Source organism: Penicillium brevicompactum (assembly GCF_028827555.1).
Source record: "Penicillium brevicompactum strain IBT 35665 chromosome Unknown utg000003l_segment0_segment0, whole genome shotgun sequence".
Taxonomy (NCBI): Eukaryota; Fungi; Ascomycota; class Eurotiomycetes; order Eurotiales; family Aspergillaceae; genus Penicillium; species Penicillium brevicompactum.
Window position 1 is genome coordinate 3,339,562 of NW_026623206.1, and position 17,528 is coordinate 3,357,089.

General features: G+C 49.7%; 11 protein-coding genes across 11 annotated transcripts; 4 read left to right on the forward strand and 7 right to left on the reverse strand.

Moving 5' to 3' along the window:
* Positions 1 to 328: 328 nt before the first annotated feature.
* On the reverse strand, positions 329 to 2,407 carry N7506_005133 (tRNA (guanine26-N2)-dimethyltransferase; the record flags this gene model as incomplete). Its single annotated transcript, XM_056954427.1, has 1 exon — positions 329 to 2,407. One exon carries the CDS (start codon positions 2,405 to 2,407, stop codon positions 329 to 331), a length of 2,079 nt encoding a protein of 692 aa, XP_056813316.1.
* A 966-nt stretch (positions 2,408 to 3,373) lies between these two features.
* N7506_005134 (Short-chain dehydrogenase/reductase SDR) lies at positions 3,374 to 4,630 on the forward strand (the record flags this gene model as incomplete). Its single annotated transcript, XM_056954428.1, has 6 exons — positions 3,374 to 3,449; positions 3,513 to 3,967; positions 4,026 to 4,152; positions 4,205 to 4,279; positions 4,335 to 4,443; positions 4,504 to 4,630. The coding sequence occupies 6 exons, from the start codon at positions 3,374 to 3,376 to the stop codon at positions 4,628 to 4,630; spliced, it is 969 nt and encodes a 322-aa protein (XP_056813317.1).
* Positions 4,631 to 4,681: 51 nt separating this feature from the next.
* On the reverse strand, positions 4,682 to 5,613 carry N7506_005135 (bZIP transcription factor; the record flags this gene model as incomplete). Its single annotated transcript, XM_056954429.1, has 2 exons — positions 4,682 to 5,448; positions 5,502 to 5,613. The coding sequence occupies 2 exons, from the start codon at positions 5,611 to 5,613 to the stop codon at positions 4,682 to 4,684; spliced, it is 879 nt and encodes a 292-aa protein (XP_056813318.1).
* A 263-nt stretch (positions 5,614 to 5,876) lies between these two features.
* Positions 5,877 to 6,666, reverse strand: N7506_005136 (uncharacterized protein; the record flags this gene model as incomplete). Its single annotated transcript, XM_056954430.1, has 2 exons — positions 5,877 to 6,301; positions 6,357 to 6,666. The coding sequence occupies 2 exons, from the start codon at positions 6,664 to 6,666 to the stop codon at positions 5,877 to 5,879; spliced, it is 735 nt and encodes a 244-aa protein (XP_056813319.1).
* A 481-nt stretch (positions 6,667 to 7,147) lies between these two features.
* N7506_005137 (uncharacterized protein) lies at positions 7,148 to 7,390 on the forward strand (the record flags this gene model as incomplete). The annotated part of the gene is made up of 1 exon (XM_056954431.1): positions 7,148 to 7,390. The coding sequence occupies one exon, from the start codon at positions 7,148 to 7,150 to the stop codon at positions 7,388 to 7,390; it is 243 nt and encodes an 80-aa protein (XP_056813320.1).
* Positions 7,391 to 7,631: 241 nt separating this feature from the next.
* On the reverse strand, positions 7,632 to 8,194 carry N7506_005138 (putative arsenate reductase (Arc2); the record flags this gene model as incomplete). Its single annotated transcript, XM_056954432.1, has 3 exons — positions 7,632 to 7,810; positions 7,872 to 7,986; positions 8,042 to 8,194. 3 exons carry the CDS (start codon positions 8,192 to 8,194, stop codon positions 7,632 to 7,634), a joined length of 447 nt encoding a protein of 148 aa, XP_056813321.1.
* Positions 8,195 to 8,462: 268 nt separating this feature from the next.
* On the forward strand, positions 8,463 to 9,807 carry N7506_005139 (arsenic resistance protein; the record flags this gene model as incomplete). Its single annotated transcript, XM_056954433.1, has 4 exons — positions 8,463 to 8,733; positions 8,789 to 8,931; positions 8,991 to 9,077; positions 9,139 to 9,807. The coding sequence occupies 4 exons, from the start codon at positions 8,463 to 8,465 to the stop codon at positions 9,805 to 9,807; spliced, it is 1,170 nt and encodes a 389-aa protein (XP_056813322.1).
* Positions 9,808 to 10,570: 763 nt separating this feature from the next.
* N7506_005140 (uncharacterized protein) lies at positions 10,571 to 11,059 on the reverse strand (the record flags this gene model as incomplete). Its single annotated transcript, XM_056954434.1, has 1 exon — positions 10,571 to 11,059. One exon carries the CDS (start codon positions 11,057 to 11,059, stop codon positions 10,571 to 10,573), a length of 489 nt encoding a protein of 162 aa, XP_056813323.1.
* A 984-nt stretch (positions 11,060 to 12,043) lies between these two features.
* On the reverse strand, positions 12,044 to 13,573 carry N7506_005141 (putative ethanolamine kinase; the record flags this gene model as incomplete). The annotated part of the gene is made up of 5 exons (XM_056954435.1): positions 12,044 to 12,218; positions 12,276 to 12,619; positions 12,698 to 13,116; positions 13,214 to 13,325; positions 13,394 to 13,573. The coding sequence occupies 5 exons, from the start codon at positions 13,571 to 13,573 to the stop codon at positions 12,044 to 12,046; spliced, it is 1,230 nt and encodes a 409-aa protein (XP_056813324.1).
* Positions 13,574 to 15,145: 1,572 nt separating this feature from the next.
* Positions 15,146 to 16,267, reverse strand: N7506_005142 (cysteine and histidine-rich domain-containing protein; the record flags this gene model as incomplete). The annotated part of the gene is made up of 3 exons (XM_056954436.1): positions 15,146 to 15,458; positions 15,527 to 16,037; positions 16,162 to 16,267. The coding sequence occupies 3 exons, from the start codon at positions 16,265 to 16,267 to the stop codon at positions 15,146 to 15,148; spliced, it is 930 nt and encodes a 309-aa protein (XP_056813325.1).
* Positions 16,268 to 16,469: 202 nt separating this feature from the next.
* Positions 16,470 to 16,790, forward strand: N7506_005143 (glutaredoxin family protein; the record flags this gene model as incomplete). The annotated part of the gene is made up of 1 exon (XM_056954437.1): positions 16,470 to 16,790. The coding sequence occupies one exon, from the start codon at positions 16,470 to 16,472 to the stop codon at positions 16,788 to 16,790; it is 321 nt and encodes a 106-aa protein (XP_056813326.1).
* Positions 16,791 to 17,528: the final 738 nt, after the last annotated feature.

A 17,528-nucleotide genomic window follows, 5' to 3' on the forward strand; every position in this document is an offset into this window, starting at 1 on the left:
TATCCTTTTTGTTCTTGTTTGCATACCTCGTTGTTGCATTGGATTGAGACGTGATGATTGTGATTTATGTTTTTTTTTAGAGATTTCCGAGCTGGTTCCGTCTCCTGGCTCGTTGTGTTTATAATGGGAGTAATGACATTTCATTTATTGTTCAATAATGCCTATCGAGTATTCTCCAGTATCCAATATCCCGTAAATACTCTGAACCTTGTAATAAAATGAAAGAAACTTATGTATATTGACTCTCAAATCGAGATAATGCTACACTACCTAACTCCAATGCATTTTTTTGTCTCAAGTATTATCATGTATGTTCTTCCTCATCCCATCAAGATCGACTAGCACGGTTCAGAGGACCCCAGTTGGCACGAGGGTTCATCTGGTATCGCACGAGACGCTTTTTGCTATGAGCCGCAGAGACGGCACGGCCGAGCCTGGCATCAAAGACTACTTCAAGGGTACTCGGGTGAGCCGGCTGTGATTTCTGTGCAGGGTTCTCAGCCGGGGATTTGGGGGCGGCGGATTCGGGTTGTGGTTCAGAGACTGTGGGCTGCGGAGCTCGTGATTTAGATCGGTAGAGAGCCGCCTCGACCTTGGTAACCAAGTCACTGACATCGCCTCCTGACTCGACAGCAGAGAGCAGATCTTGCTTCAAGAGGGATAGCGATGGGTCTTTATCGTCGAGCTTGCGGATGTTTTCGCGGCTCTTCGACATGATGACGGCAGCAGCGCTTCCGGGGGCCAGGGCAGATTCCTTGATAGGCGATTTCTGGCGAACCCATTCGCGCATGACCTCCCAGATGACCTCCCAGGGGGCATCGGAGCGGACGGTGTTTGGTTTGGTGTGGGAGCGAGTGGAACGGTATCCGAGATTGCTGAGGGCACCGCGGAAGTCGTCGATTGGGACGGTGGTGGAATGCAGGACCTTTGCTAGTGCGCTGAGGGAGAAGTAGAAGGGGTGTTTTTCTCTCAAAGAGACATCCATTCGGGGGATGATGGCAGGGTATTCAGCGTTTTCTTGAGTCTTTGTGCTCTCTGCCGTTTCGGATGACTGTTCTGGCTTGTTTGCGTCGGATGCTGCTGTCAAATCCAGGTCTTCTTCGAGGGCGGTAGTCAACATGCCCTCGAGACGAGCGCAAGTTCCATAAGTTTCAGGATCGGCACCGGGGAGTAAGGCCAAGATCTTCTGGATGAATTGAGGGTTGTGCAGCGGGCCACCCCACATGGGACCTGCAATATGGGTCTTGGTGCCGCAGTGCTCACATCGGGGAGCCGAAGTAGGCCCCTTGGTAATACCGTGGTGGTGCATGGGGTTTCCTTTCTTGTTCGTTCTGGTTGTGGTGCGGCCAATGTATTGAGTAGTCCAGGCACCACATCCAGCGTCACAGCTGTAGACAACCATTGTGTTACCGGCATTGAACTTCACCTGAGCAGGAGACTTGTGAACTCGAACAAAGACACGCGCGTAGAAATCGATCGAAAGAGACAGCAATGGCTCAATCGCGATTCCATATCTAGACGCAGACATAACAAGGGAGTTCAGAATCAACCTCAGTCCACTTTCATGGGAGTGGAAGCCCTTGAGGGGGATGCCACCGTACAGCGAGAATGCCTTCTCGGAGTAACCAGTGGAAGCCCAGACACCTGCATCGGTGCAAGTGACACAAAGAAGACCACCATCTCTAGCTGCTTGGATAGCAGCATCGATGAAAGGGGACGCTGTGCCATAGGGGTCCAAATCAATCACGTCGAATTTGCCTACATTCTCATACATGTAGGCTCTCGCGTCACCCAGATTTGGCTGGATGGTTTTGATATTGTTGTATTCGATGTTGGTCTTCATGGACTTGATTGCAGACTCAGACAAGTCATTGCCTACCACCCTGGTCGCGAAGGGGATTTCCGAAGCATAGCGCAGGGCACGCAGTCCAGTGGCGGAGAGGGCATCGAGGATCGAGAAGTGTGATGCAGTTTCTGAAGTCAGGCCAATCGGCTTTTCAGTGGGAGCAGGCTGCTCAGGGAGAGTTGCCGGGTCTGTTTCTTGTGGTCTGCCTTCTGCGTTGGGGGCGGGCCTAGGGTTCTCGGTTTGATCATCTTCGCGCTTCCGCTTCTTTTCTCCGTTGCCAGCCTGTTTCTTTAACTTGCGATCTGCTTTTTGTCTCTTCGAGTCTATCAGGTGTTCGCCATATGCGCGAATGGCGAGGACGCTCAGGTCGCGATTGAATTGTTGGATTGGGTTGTAGAAGACAGATTGGCCGGGGTCTTCGTCTTGGAGGTCTCTCCTCGGGCCTTGAGAAGCAGCTTCTTGGCTTGGGGGGTTGAGGATCTGCGCCAGTCCTTCCTTGACCACCTGATATTGAGTTCCCTTGAATTCCACCAGGCTGGGTGTGGGGGAGTCGTTCGCCATGGTGGAGTTAAGTCGCCGATATAGGGTCGGGGATGATTGTAGAAGGGAATAGACAAGGTAGGGTCTGTGTTTAGACTGAGCGCATCTCGTTACCAAGCGAAAAGGCGACAATGAGTTCATGGGCGAAATGCTTGAGAGCTCGTCGCAAGACGTCGCGGGAGAAAAAGATTCGCGCACGGACCATTGTACTTTTTGGTTTTTGTGACGCAAATACCGTATGTGGCGGTAATTTTGTAATTTTGTAGTATGCTACACGACACTGTTCATATGCTTCAACAGCAAAGATACCTCTGATTGAATCCGTGAGGCTGGGCTTGGAAATATAAATCAGGAATTGTCTCGGAGTGATCGTCATGGGGTTACGAAAAATCAAAACGGCCATCTTCCAGATGTAAAGAAAATGATACTCCGGAGCACATGTGGCCATGCCTACCACCCCAACCTTGAAATGACCCGGAAGAGTTTGCAGGATAGAAGCAATGAGAAAAGGAGCAAAGTGACACGGGCATATTTGGACTTGTCACCATTTCTTAAACATCACACATGGTGATATATTTGGTAGGCTTTGAGCACCCACCGAGGTTTGTGCCATAGTTGAATCCCGCCGCCAAGACCTTTCTAGCCACAAGTCATACTTCTGAGCGGAGATTAGCAATTCTGTTCGCCGAAAATGAGGTCACAGTGCCTCAATTGCATCAAGAAGTGTGAAATGTAGAAGTATACTCTCCAACTGATGACACCGCACTAACTGCAAAGGGACTAGTCTGGATCTGACTCGGACTTGTGTCGACGCTGATTGGCTGTCCCGAACTATGTCCTTATACCTTCACGGCGTTAGAATCAATATCACCGAGCACAAGGATACAAAAGAGGCCTCTGATCTCCAGAATTTTTGATATTCAAGAACTTCAAAGTAGCAATTGCATCGTATCTTCTCATTTAATCCTCATCTTCAAGTCGTCCACCATGTCCACCAATCAACAGATTCTTCGCTCCGAGGTGATCCTCGAGAAATATGGAAAGAATCTCGAAGGAAAAACAGGTACTTTCCAACAGCTGTGATCTCTCACGTGAAGTAAACCCTTACTAACACACCTTTTCTTAGTCCTAATCACTGGAGTCTCCGACGACTCCATCGCCGGCGAGCTGGCAGTGCAACTCGCCAGCGCCGATCCAGCCCTCTTGATCCTGAGCGCTCGTGCTGAGTCCAAGGTAGCTGGAATTCAGGCAAAGATCAAATCAGCCAAGCCAGATGTCAAGACTCGCTTCTTGCATATGGACCTCAGTGATTTGGACGCTGTGCGAAACGCCGTCGAGAGCCTACACGACGTGACCCACATTGACCATCTGGTTTGCGTGGCCGGCGTAATGTTCCCACCTTATAGTAAGACCAAGGATGGATTCGAAAGCCAGCTCGGTGTGAACTATCTGGCCAACTTTGTCCTTGTCAAATTGCTCCTGCCCAAGGTTCGCGCTGCTGGTCCATCCTCGTCTATCGTCATCATGGCTTCCTCTATGGCTCGACAGGGAAAAGTGTACTTTGGTGATGTAAACTTTAGTGTTAGTACAAGGTGGACTTTGGAGATTGGTGCGACCTTCTGCTGACTCTTCCTTGCAGAACGGCGAGACCTATGATCCTATGGTTGCATATGGCCAATCGAACGCTGCTAGAGTTATGTTTGCCAAAAGTCTCGGCGAGAAGCTGAAGAATGAGAAGATCCGTGTCTTTAGTGTGGATCCTGGTGGTCAGTTCTGGTCCTGTCTTCTACCTGCTTCCTCTCTTCTGACTTGATATAGCGGTTCACTCTGGCTTGCAGCGACACTGCCCTCCTGAATTTCTCGACCAGGTCGCTGAATGGAAGAAGGCTGGACGTATGTTGGAGAGATCTGTTTGTCATACAATTATACTAACATATGGTCTCACTAGCAATGGTTGATTTAGATGGAAATTCCTACGAGATTCCCCCTTGGACCGGTACCTCTGAAGGAGCAGCCACGGTCATCACCGCGATGATCGACCCGACCATCAAGGGCAAGTCTCTCTTATCAAACAAATCCTTTGAAACACACAGTTGACATCTGCATCTAGACTACAGCGGGTCATACCTCAACCAGAACGCAGTCTCGGATCACGAACTGCACACCCACCTTACGAACACAGCTAACTGGGCCGAGCTGTGGGAAATGAGTGAGAAGATGACTAGCGAGAAGTTCTCTGTTTAAGACAAACACGACCCCGTTTTCATATGTATCCAAGTACATCTGAAGACGAACTCATTCTAGTTCAATGACAACCGCTTTCTCCCCCCGCTGCTTCCTCCAATAATTAGTAGATTTTATAACATCAGGACATTCCTTCATCATCCAAGACCACTTCTTAATTAAATCCGTCGATGCCTCCCAGGCGAGTGGATCCCAAGCTTCACCCCAAACCCGCAATCCCGTCTCGCCCGATGATGAAGTACACATTCCAAAAAGATCTCCGCACGCCTCGTCTTCGTCAAGCGTGCCCATTCTGCGCAGAATGCTTTCTCTTAGGGATAATATTGGGATCAGGTCAATCCACGGATGATGAATGATTTTTCGTTGTGATTTGGATGGCCACAGGCTCGGCGGAAGATGCAGTGATGATGGACCGACGATGTTGAATTGAGAAGCTAGATCATCATTGAGGAGATCAAGAGTCAATCCTAGAAATCTTGCATTGATGAAGGTGGCGCTGAGGAGGCTGTATTGGGATACGTGTGAAGAGATGTTTGGCGAAATAGTCGGATTTTGAAGCCCGTGCAAAGCCCGGAGATAGACTTCATATAAGATAGCGTCGGACGGTGAAGCATTGGCATTGGCATTGGCATTGAGACTGAAATTACAGATAGATTGACAGTCGGTTGGATTGGGTGATTTTCGGGTGATCTTGTGGTCCGGCTGATTCGGCTTCTGGGCGTGATTGATGCTATTGGAAATAGTCGACTCGTCGGTGTAGACCACCCATTTTTTATTTGCTGCAAGGTTATTTGCAGCCTCTAGTGCTTTTCTCTTTCCTGTGACAAGTTAGTACGGAATCGCGGTCGGCTTAGGAAGGATATTCGCTCACTGCTTGCGCGTTGATTGAGACGATTTTGAATCTTCCTCTTAGTTGCCGGGTCTAATTGATCTGGAATATTTGAGGGAGTTCCCGCAGGTGGACTGTCAGCTTGAGGGGCCATTGTGAAGAATGAAGTCGAATGATGTTGCGGATTGGAGGTGAGGCGAAGGTTGAGTTGCGCCCCCGGAGTTAGCCGCATAAACTCCGAGACGTCAGCGGCGATCCTCCTTTCATCTTGCATCTTCCCTCAACCTCTTGGAGCAATCACCCTTTTCCATTACTTTGTGGGCTGGGAGGTATCGGTTACTTCGTGTGTGAGTGGAAATGTCCAAGACTCTGATTATCTATATTATACATATAGGAGCCCTCTCGCAGACGGCCCGACTATTGATGACTTGCTCCTTGTTGAGCACCTCCAGTCAAGACTGACTGCATCCCATTCGCAAAGAGAACCCTGGCATAAGCAGCGTGGAACCAGAATGCAATCCTGGGCAGCCACAATCGATTTTGCTGTGGATCACAATGGAACCCTTCGAGGCTGATTTGAACCAGCTCTTTTGCATTCTCCGGCGTTGTTGGGATTCTCGTGATGCGGAAGCGATGGCAGCCGGAGAATGAATAAGTATCGGAGCCGAATCCATAGTCTACATAACTGGACGTGGATGTGGATGCATTGGTCGGCCCTTTCGAGATTTGTTTGTCGAGCAATTGGAAAGATCCAAAGAGTTTTGTCCCGGTGGGACAGAGATCGTCATCTGGGATGTCTGATCTGTGCCATATACTCGAATTGTAGGACTCGCTTGGAAAGGCTGCTCGTGTACATCAATACCGAGACTCTTGTGGAATATCATCACACAGACTGACCGGTGAAATGAACAGGGAGCAATCTCCAGGCTCCGGCTGTCAAAAGCATGCGCTCGATTCCAAGGACGAATCCACCGAAGAATCCGATTGAAAATAGAGACAGGACTTTTCGATCGTCCATTCCTCTGAGGGCTTTTGTATCCAGAGTCCACGAGACCTCGTCAGAAGAGGCGATGTGATGATGGGGGTTCACCAATTTGGCCGAAGATGAAACAAGGAAATCAGATCCTACTTGGGTTCTGTAGCTCTGATTGTAGAGAGAGCTGAAGAGTACTCTCCCAGGGAAGTTTTGATAAGGTCGGACGGCCATTGCGTCGAGATCAGACAATTTGCTGCAAAGATAGACAGTACTGAATATTATAATTTCCTACTAGCACTTGGGCATACCCTTTAAAGCTATTGAAATATCACTCTATGACTCAAAAGCTCAAGAATTGACATATTTTGTTTGAGCTTACTCCGTACAGTGCTCACCTGACGCTAAAGAAAGCCCGGTTTCTCCCGCAGTTCGAAATGGACACCGAAAGGAACCCGACCTTCTTATTGCTCCACTTCACTAGTCTAAACGACGCTACATTTATGATTCACGATCCAAATACTTACTCGGGACGGGAACACCCGTTCGGCCTCTCCCTATGGCGTCGGAAAAGTGCCCGACACACCTCAGCTCTATCATAGCCATGACGTAGTCCAGTGGCCAACCTCTGATAGCTACTCGACACCCTGTACCCATTTTCGCCAATATCAAATGCAAGAGCACTGTCTTCCACATCATCAGGTCTACGTCTAATATGGCACTTTCCAAACTCCGTCGAATATTGACCTGTGGTCGTGCAAAGGAGTCCAAATCAAATGCCCCCAAGGACAAACCTCACGTAAACACCTTGAAGAACGAAGACGACTTTGACTGTCTCAGTGAGGTCGCTGATCCCTTTCCAATCGAGCGCGTGACAACTGATGAGCAGGCTCGTCGTGAGTCGTTGGAGAGTAACATCTCAGAAACTCATTCGCATCCCCATCTGTCCAATAATTGAAGTCGAATGGTCTGGCTGATAGGTATGCTTCTGCTGGGAGTCATTTTAGGCTTTGAGCTAACAATGAAGTTGATATTTTGCGATTGCCGGGGACATATGACCTGAAGTAGCGAACAAGCTGTATCATGGTTCTGGCTGTGAGAATATGTCTGGAAAAGACGAGCTTCGAGATTCTGCTTTGTGTCGACAGAAATCTGCAGATATCAAGAATGTAGATACATCTTCATGGTAGATATCCTCTTTACTTCGACCAGACAGAAGCATCATATCCATCCATCAACGAAGTAAACTCCTCTCCAGCAGCCGCCCATCCCTTAATTCCACCCGCAAGAATCAAGCTCTTAACCTTCGGATCCTGCTTCTCTTGGAGGTAATCTGCAAACCAAGCAGCGGTACGCGTACCCCGACCAGTAGACGAACCTAAACCCCGACCTTGATTAGCATGTCCCCAGAAAGTAATTGAATATCACATATGCCCTACCGCAGTACCAAACCACGTATTCCGCACTGCTGTTTGATATGAGAGAGTACAATGTCGGAATTGTAGGGTATAGACTTTGGGCAGGCAAGTTCAACGAGCCTCTGATCGTGCCACCCTTTTAGAGGATCAGTACACATATAGCGACAGGACTGAGTTCATTGTTCTTTTACCTCGTAGTCATTCCGACGCACGTCGACAAGTACATAGTCTTTGCCGGCTTGTTTACCCTCTCGGATCCATCCAAGTAACTCTTCTCGTGATAGAGAAGGTGGTGTACTCTTCGGAGCGGGGAATGCCGCATGCCATGGCGTTTCGGTAGACATCAGGCGTACTAATCGAGTGAGCATATCAATAGTACATCGTAGACACTCTCCTGCTGTCCAAAGGGACATACCCCGCGAATGTCACTGCCCGAAGCTGATTGGTCAATGAGAAATTTTGACAAATGCCAGACTGCGAGATCGAACCAATCAGAGTCCGGCAGTGACATCGCATGAGCCTCAACCCTACAATGTTATTTAGAGGCGCCATCTTGGCTACTTTTAAACTTGAAGATCATTTTCTATGATTTCTTCAAAGCCCCAAGTCTCAATGGCGCCTTCTCAGATCCAAACATGTTCCCATATCTCCAGTCAAGACACCACATCTCAAAACCACGGCCTGGAAAAGCAAGATGAGCCCAATACCCCGAACGACCTTCACGAAAAGAAGTCAGCTTTTTCCAGTCTCGGCCTGCTAGATCGCTTCCTTGCTGTATGGATCTTCCTCGCTATGGCCATTGGTATCATTCTGGGAAACTTTGTCCCAAGTACAGGACCTGCCCTTGAAAGAGGGAAATTCGTCGGTGTCTCGATTCCAATCGGTTAGTATGGTCCAACGTCAATATATCAGCTAGCTAACAAGATTTGCATATAAAGCTGTGGGACTGTTAGTCATGATGTATCCAATCCTGTGCAAGGTTCGATTTGAATCTCTGCATCATGTCTTTAAGACAAAAGATATTTGGGCCCAGATGGCTTTCAGCATGCTGCTCAACTGGATAGTCGCACCATTCCTCATGGTAAGATTTGAAGCATACCCTGAGACAGAGATTGCTTGATACTGACTATGCTCATGCAGCTGGGTTTGGCATGGGCTTTCCTACCCGACGAGCCAGAGCTACGTCAAGGACTTATAGTAGTCGGGTTAGCACGATGCATTGCTATGGTATGTTCCGCAGTCAAAATCCAATATTCAAATAAAAACCAAGCTAACTCGTCTGGCCCAGGTCTTGGTGTGGACAGGACTGGCAGGTGGCGACAATGAGTACTGCGCTATCCTCGTTGCCCTCAATTCGATCCTTCAGATGGTGCTGTTCGCTCCCATGGGAGTTTTCTTCATCGAAGTGATAAGCGGAGATCAAGTCACCTTCGAATACGCTATCGCAGCCAAAAGTGTAGCGGTCTTTCTCGGTATTCCCCTGGGGGCCGCGATTATAACGCGATTCATAGGTCGCAAAATTTCAGACCAGTGGTTTGAGACATTCCTGCGATGGATCAGCCCGTTGTCTCTGATCGGACTGTTGTTCACGATCCTGGTGTTGTTCGCCTCGCAGGGTCGCCATGTGGTCGAGCAGATTGTCTCCGTCGTGCGAGTTGCAGCTCCGCTCATCGTCTACTTTCTGATCATCTTCTTTGCCACTCTGCTTGTCACTTACAAATTAGGGTTTGGCTATAAGCTCTCAACCGTCCAGAGCTTCACTGCCGCCAGCAATAACTTTGAACTGGCGATTGCGGTGGCAGTGGCGGTCTTTGGGGCCGATAGCAACCAAGCTCTTGCAGCGACTGTCGGGCCCTTGATTGAAGTTCCTGTTTTATTGGGGTTGGTTTATATTGTGAAGTGGATAGCGCGGCGTGTGGGATGGACGGATGGAGAAACGTGCATGGAAACCCGTTAGATGATAGGATAGATACCCATGCACTGGGATTGGAAGGCAGTCAGCATTCACCCAGATTGAAGATGTATAGAGATATAATGGAAGAAAACATCTTTGCATTGATAAGCAGTTTTTTAAAAAAGAAAGGGGGTAGACTGGCAAAGCATCAAGATTCCAATGCCTAGAGAGTAAGAAACAGAAAGGTTCATAGTAAAGGAGTGATGGAAAGAAGAGATCATCAATGAATCATCCTAAATCAAAACGCGACCTGTGTTGGGAGGATGGATCGTCAATCTGCCAGTCAAATATAGGCCCCAGATGAAAACAAGAACACATTCGTTCTTCGATATCGACGAAGAGACTCTCCAGGCAGCAATATAGAGAACGCACCACTGCCTGGACACCGTTTGCCTTGTCAAGAGGGTGGTTGGATTCCAGATTTTCACTCAGTCGGTAGTATGTGGCCTGCACGGACAGTTCAGTTGTCACATAATGATCAGACCTTATGCTCCGGGTATATAGACAAGAAAAGGAAAGTGTCTTCATCAGACCGTCTCAGAAAACCCCTCAGAGGGATTCAATCTCTTGAAGACGTGGGCCCGGTGACTTCGTTATAAAGAATGCTTTCGCTCGTGCCACTATACAAAACAATATCGATCGATCGTATCGTTCATGGGATCAGGGTATCGACCACGACTCTCGTGACTCCAGTCACAGTCTCATCTTTGATGTCAATTGCCCGATGTCGGGAAGATTGCCGATGCTCGAGAAGCAGTAGCCGATCTCACTGTCTAGCAGCCGGGTCCGTCTTGCTGCTCACGGATGGTACATCGGCACCGATCCCAAATTCAGCCATATCCTCCTCTTTGATAACAACCGGGTTGATCAGCTCCGACATTGCCAGGGCATGGTTAGAAGCAGGTGAACTCATGTTAGTGTTGCTGGCAGGGAGTAGAGGACTTTGGATGGTAGGAGCGGAACTGGCCATTACCACAGGCGCAGGCTCGATGGCTTCTTCTTTGATGACAGGTGTATTGAGCAACTCGGGGGAGATTACCGGGGCTCGATTGGAAGCAGGTGGGCTCATCTTGTCGTTGCTTGTTGACAATAGGGCTGCACGGGTGGCTCGGTCGGCTCTGGCTGTTGCAGGAGTGCTGGATCCGCGTGCGGTGGCGGCATACTGTGCGGCGTTCATGGTGCGCTCGGGTGGAATGAAGACGTTCTTGTCGTCTGAGGAGCGATCGCTGCCGGAGGGACGACGCTTTGGAGGCATGGTTCTGCAGGTGCAATTGTCTGAAGACAGATTGATTTGATGGAGGGAGATTGGTATGGTGATGGTATTGGAGAGAGAGAGGGAGAAAGAGAAAAAGGAGGAAGAAGAAACAAGAACGAGCAGGAGCGCAGTTTGGAAGGAACGAGGAGATCTCAAACTGAGTCTCGACGAAGAGACATTCATCCGCAGAGGTAGAAGCTGTTTCCAATCCAAATGCAAGCTATACCCTCAACCATTCCAACCATGAGAGAATCGTCAGACGGTGTCTCTGGGCGTCAATATGTAGCATTGCAGAGAAGCTCTCTTTGCTGTACAGACAGCGGAGAACGAGTCTGCGATTCTCATTGTCATAAATGAATATCAATTCAGTCACGAAGTCCAGCCTCATACATATCCCTTCATCTGCGAAAGCCCGAGGAGCCCTGGGAAACAGTATCTAGACAATGTTAGAGGCATCAGTAAACCTGTCAATGTAGGACATTACAGCCTCCAGGGCTATACGAAAAGAAAACACGAGAAAGAATGCAAAGACTCAGAATTCCAATCAAATTAGCCAATATAACACCACAGCTATGACGTTGTTGAAAGACAACACACAAGAGCAAAGATGGCCACCACAATGCAAAAAAAAGATAAACCATCTATGTCCATATATTCCAGACTATTCCAGATTTTTAGCTCCGACCCAAGGGAGTAATGCATCCTGAAGATGCTCTTTGTTTTTGTTTGTGTTTTTTCATGGAACCTAGATTATTGTGGTCGCCCAGAACCACACTGAATTTTTCGCCGATTCGATCGGGTTCAGCCTCTCGGAGAAGATTGTTGAATTTCTCGAGTGCCAGAAGATTGCAATTGGAAGTAAAGGGTGAAGGATGTGGGTGCGCAGTCCAGAGCCATGGGCGACCCTGGCGCGTGTTCCGGAGAGGGTTTAGAGCGCATCGCCCTGACGGAGAGGAGGGTCGTCAGGGCTTACCAAGGCATGAATTACGCCTCTTGCGCCCAGCGTGACTCGCGCAGCGGCAACTCCTCGCCTGCTTGCTTGCGGCTTCCGTCGACCTCACGCTTCCAGGCATAGTACTCGCCAAGACGGGTCTCGGCATAACTAGCGTAGTCGAAGTCAATCTGTGAGATCTGAGCTTGAATCAGTGCCCAGACACCCCTCGAGTTAAATGTTAGCATAATGTAGCCAGATGCAACCTATGCTGGCTCAACTCACCAGTACAATCCAGGCATGCCGCGGAATCGGTCGACATCCTCGTATAATCGATCAACGATCTCGGCTTGAGCCGAGGCGTCCAGACCGCTCTTCTCGCAGTAGCTCTTGGTATATTCAGTGAGGAATGCACGACGCACAGACTTAGTCGGCATCATGGTATAATCGCAGTCATAGCCACCCCATTCTGCGAGGTGGTTAGAGATATCAAAGGCAGCAGGCGCAGGAACGGCATATTCGTAATCGATAAAGTTGACAGCTGCGATGCCATCTTCAGGGGTCGGGTGACCATCGCTCGGGAGGACGATCACGTTCGCGCAAAGGAGATCACAGTGTGAGAAAACGAGCTAAGAAGATCACGGTTAGCAATGTTATATCCCACTTCTCGTGCTGCCCAAAAAGGAGGCGCGGGAAAAAAGACATACCCCATCTTCTCCAATTCCCGTTCCATCATCCAGAGCCTCTACAACCCACTGCAGCTCTGCCTGCAAGCTTAACCGACGAGCACGCTGCTCGGGGGTGGTGACAGGCAAAGCAAGCACCCACTTCTGCAGCACCGCCCAGATAGACGGGCCAGCGCGACGGGGCTGAATTACAGTAATATCGGCGTCCTGCTCGACGTCGAGGGGGGTCTCTTTGATAGGCGCAGCTCCACTACTAGGCAGCGCGGCGTGCCACTGGGCCAGGCGGCGCGCGACGCCGCGCCAGATTGGCGGGGAGACTAGATCCAGATGGCCGCAGGGCTTGCCGCGGATAAAGCGATACAGCAGGCCGTTTTGAAAGCGGGCGAGGAGCGGCGGGGCCAGACCGCGGCTGGCGAGAAGGGCATGGGACCTCGTTTCTCCTAAGGATATCTACTTCAGCATGTGTCGCAATGGGCAAAAAGAGTCGCGCGGGGCTTTTTGAAAGGGGGACGGGGTCCGTCGGGGGTTTTCTCGTACTTTCGCGGTCTATGAGGATCTCTGTGCCATTTCCGTACGCCCTCATCAGTACAGCCTCATTGTCTATTTGTTCCTCTGTCAGGCCAGGCTTCAGGTTGATGATTTTCAAGAGCTAGGATGCGGGTCAGTTTGGGGAGTCCGGGTGTGCGAGTATGGCGGAATTGCGATCGGGAGACATACTGTGTTGGTGATGCCGTCGGTGAATCGCACAAACTCGATGTTGTTGCCTGGCCCCTCCCAGTGCGGGTTCAGGGTGAGGATGAGCCTCAAGGCAGAAGCCTGGGAGTCGGCATGGCTGTAGGAGAGGGGAATGTAGCGAAAGTCTGGCGCGACGGGTGTCTGGGATTCGACTGAGCCCATGGTGAAATAGCGCGGAGTGGCGAGGGGGGAGAGAGACGAGGACCACGGTGGAAGGTCACAGGAAGGTCACAGTCGTGATGGGATCTGTTCAATTAGTCTAGGTCGCGAAGTAGGCGCCTGTAGGTGGACTCTAATTGCACCAGAGCTTATCGCCAGATAGTATGGAAGAGGAGAGATCAAAAGCCAGATTAAGTATTAAAAGCAAAGTAGAAGAAGATTCAGGGGTCGTGAACAAAAAAGAAGGCGCTATGGCGGGGAGGTTAATGAGACACGAGGGGGAGGTCTCGTGCTTCCGCCCCATGATTGGAAGATGTTCCCTACTGGGGCCCGACCCTGCGAAAATGTACCTTCTGCCGCCACTGTACATTAGTCTTTTGCTTTTTTTTCTCTAGTGGCGCCATCAGATTTGAAAAGGAGCGGTGAATTGAGTTTGATTCATATTTAGTTGAGAATGTTTTATTCAAAACAGGAGAAGATCCAGTAATTGGTATATTGTATATATCGAAATATATCAAGTAGATTCTGGGTAAATGTACATAGATGTACATAGATGTCAATGTAAATGGTACCTGTCTTGTTGTACCAAAGAGGTGGCAAACTGGTCTCGATCGGGTCACAGGTACCCTCCAGGGCTGCAAGCAACTCTGTCACATGCAAAAGAGATCTGATCACCTGATCAGTCACTAACCCTCAGCCCTAACTTCCCCATTCAGCCATCTTACCTAATAGAATGACATAATCTTGCCAAGACTGGAAGAACTCTTCCACCGAGACCCAATGCAGGCTAGCGTATCCAGGCCATTCCCGCATAAATAGCCAGCGCTCACCCGGCCCTTTCCTCTTTTTTCTTTTCTCTCCATCATCAGTAGAGGTTTACTATTCTTTAGTAAATTTCCACGGGGCTCCACACAGTGGCTTGCTGAGGGTTATCCTAGGCTTCGGCCTCCATGGGTTTTCTTCCGTTCCCGGCCTTGGAGAGTAAAGGCGTCTCTCTTTTTCCCAATCACTTTATGGCTATACTAGGGTTTCCTTCGGGAAGCTCCATGGGTTTTAGCTGTGGAGAGGACGTTACATTCCTTTTTTTCAATCACTTCCATGTGATTTGACGGCATTTGGCTCGTAGTATCAAAACTTGCAAAAAAGTTGTAATTGAGGTTGAAATAAGCATACTTCTGTTCCAGGAGTGTGCTTGTGGTGCCTAAGTGTCGTGTCACACCTGCATAGGTCCCTGAGATGCTCACATCTGCCTGGACAAATGGCGTTAAGCTCAAGCTGCTTCCACGCGATTACCTATAATGTTTGGGTCAATTGCTGCGAAGTGCGTATTGTCTGGTCTACTGGTTAAGGCATGATCACCGTGCATGGCGCCGCAAGACATGTCTACTTGGAATGAGCGTCTTGTTGCCAATACGGAGTAGTCCATTTGGCTTCTCATATTGCAATCGCTCTATTGCGCTTTGCGTACTTTGTATTCTCCACAGCAACAAAAGCTGCAAGCGCCTGCTCAAACAAACCCCAATTGTCATCATCATAACCGTATAAATTTTCTATCGAATTTTTATATGCCGTAAATCATGCATGTCCAGCATTTCCAATCTGGATGCGTTGCCCATCCCACTTATCATCGCTGCGCAGCACAGGCCAGCTGGTGCCATCGCCCTTGACGAGCTTCAGATCCAGCTTGGTGCCCAAGACGCGGAACGTGGATTGCTCAGGGTCAATGGGCGCAAACAGTGTATATGTATCCTGGTACCGCTTGTTGTCCGTGGTGGGGAGGTCGAAGACGATCGAGTTCGCGCTGAACTCAACCTTGGCGCGTTCCTTGTCAATTTTCTTGAGGTAGAGGGAGACGTTGACGGCGGTGGGAGTCTGGTAGAAATCATTCCTGGAGTTGAACGGTATTGTCAGTATGTGCTCAATGCTCAGCAGGAGGAGCTGGTCTCGTGTACACACCTGACAGAATCCACCTTCTCTTCACCGGCACCCTTGGCCTTGCCTACGAACATGTGCCTCGTCTTCTCGGTGCACCCGGGAATCTTCAAGAACTCGTCGAACTCTAGCACTCGGCGCTTGCAGCATGACCATCCCTTGCTGCCCTCGTGGAAGACGGGGTGGCCCGGGTGGTGCACGCACTTCTCCTCGTCGCGAGCGGTCGACCCGCTGTAAGAGGCACCGCAGCCTCTGCGACGGCACGTAGCGTTCGCGGGAACCTCCACGTCAGGGTCGTCAGACTCGGGTTCTTCGATCACCGGCTTGGCGGGAGGCGCGGCAGTCGCAGTAGCAGGAGGGGTAGCGATTGGTGGGCGCTCATTTTTCTTCTCGACTGGAGGAGGAGGGGCCTCCTCGACCTTCTTGGGCTCGGGGGCTGGGGTATCATCGACAGTGGAATGCTTGCCAGTTGTGCATGGCGGGATGGCGAGGAATTCCTCGAAGGTCAACACGCGGGGCTTGCAGCATTTCCAGCCTAGATAGTTAGCAATGTTGGCACCAAGAAGGGAATATCCAATCCAATCTAATGGGTGACCTCAGGAAGCCCAAGTGAATGCGACACACAGAAATGGAATAGCTTTGAACCACAAGGTACTTACCTTTCTGCCCCTCGTGGAACACCGGAGGGCCTGGATGATACACGCACTTCTCCTCGGGATCGCTAAAAGATTTCCCACACGCCTTGTGAACGCACTTCTCAGTCATGATGTAGATTTAAAACCCCCAAAGAACCAGGATGGAGTCAAGAAAGAAGAGGAAGCGGTGGTTGCCCAACACGGCTTAGCGGGGGAAAGCTCGAATGTTCCATTGCGGCGAGCTGACCGCCGTCGCGACCTTCCCTTCTCAACACGTCAACACTTAACGCTTGCCCTTGTCCAGAGTAACGCTTCAACACCTCAATTCCCTCATGTTTCCCACTCGTGCTTTATTTGCCTCGGCGCGGCTGACCTTATTTACACGCGCCGGCTGTGGTCTCTGTGATAACGCCAAAAACACCGTGCTGCAATTCCAGAAACGCCGGTCCTTTGAATACGTGGAGCAAGATATCATGGCGCCCGGGAATGAACCGTGGAAGGAGGTGTATGACTTTGACGTGCCTGTTCTTCATGTTCAGTCGGTGAAGGATGGGTTGCCCAGGCAGGCAGAGCTCTCCGATGCGCGCAAGTTGTTTCATCGGATGACGGAGGCGGAAGTCGAGCAGTCGGTAGACGAGGCTGAGAAGGAATAATTTGGGGGTTCTATTTCCAAATCTGGCCTGGTGTGGCCTGGCGTGGCCTGGGCGTGAAGTGCCAGGGCATTGCAGTGTATGATATATTCCGAATGTATGGTTGACACTACGGTCCTCGATGATATACGCATACGGATGTGTAGATATAGTGTACAATTTCTACAAGTATTGAACCTCCAGAACTTGAGAACCTTGAAACTTTGCTATTGTTCGTGTTGTTTTTTTCAGTGTTTTTCTATCATACTGTACAAGGTGATATTATCAGATCTCGGCTTAGATTGGGGGTGGCATACTGTTGAACCTTGGAACCTATCGAATTGAAAGGTCTGAAGTCGAAATACCTCCAGGGCTGGGGTTAAATGCCTTGGAAACTTCACTGTAGCCCTGGACCTCGGGAGGTACTTCATGCCACACATGGATGTATATATCTCACCACGCAGGGCCTGCCAAGCTTTGGACTGAAAGCAAGTCAATTGCATGCAGTTGAATGCATATTGTCTATATATCCACAGAGGTCACTGCGCAGGGTCCGAACCCTCAATCGTCCGGCATATTCCGTGAACGCTTACAGAAAACTGGCAAGCCATCTTGAATAGCATACATCCGAAGCCAGATTCCCAAACTGCTCAGGCCAGATAACAATCCAACCTCTCCAGGGCTATCACCCCTTCCAACATCCTATCTCAAGTGAACCTCCCAAGGTTATCTGCAGCTTCTAGAAAATAATTCCAATTTCCG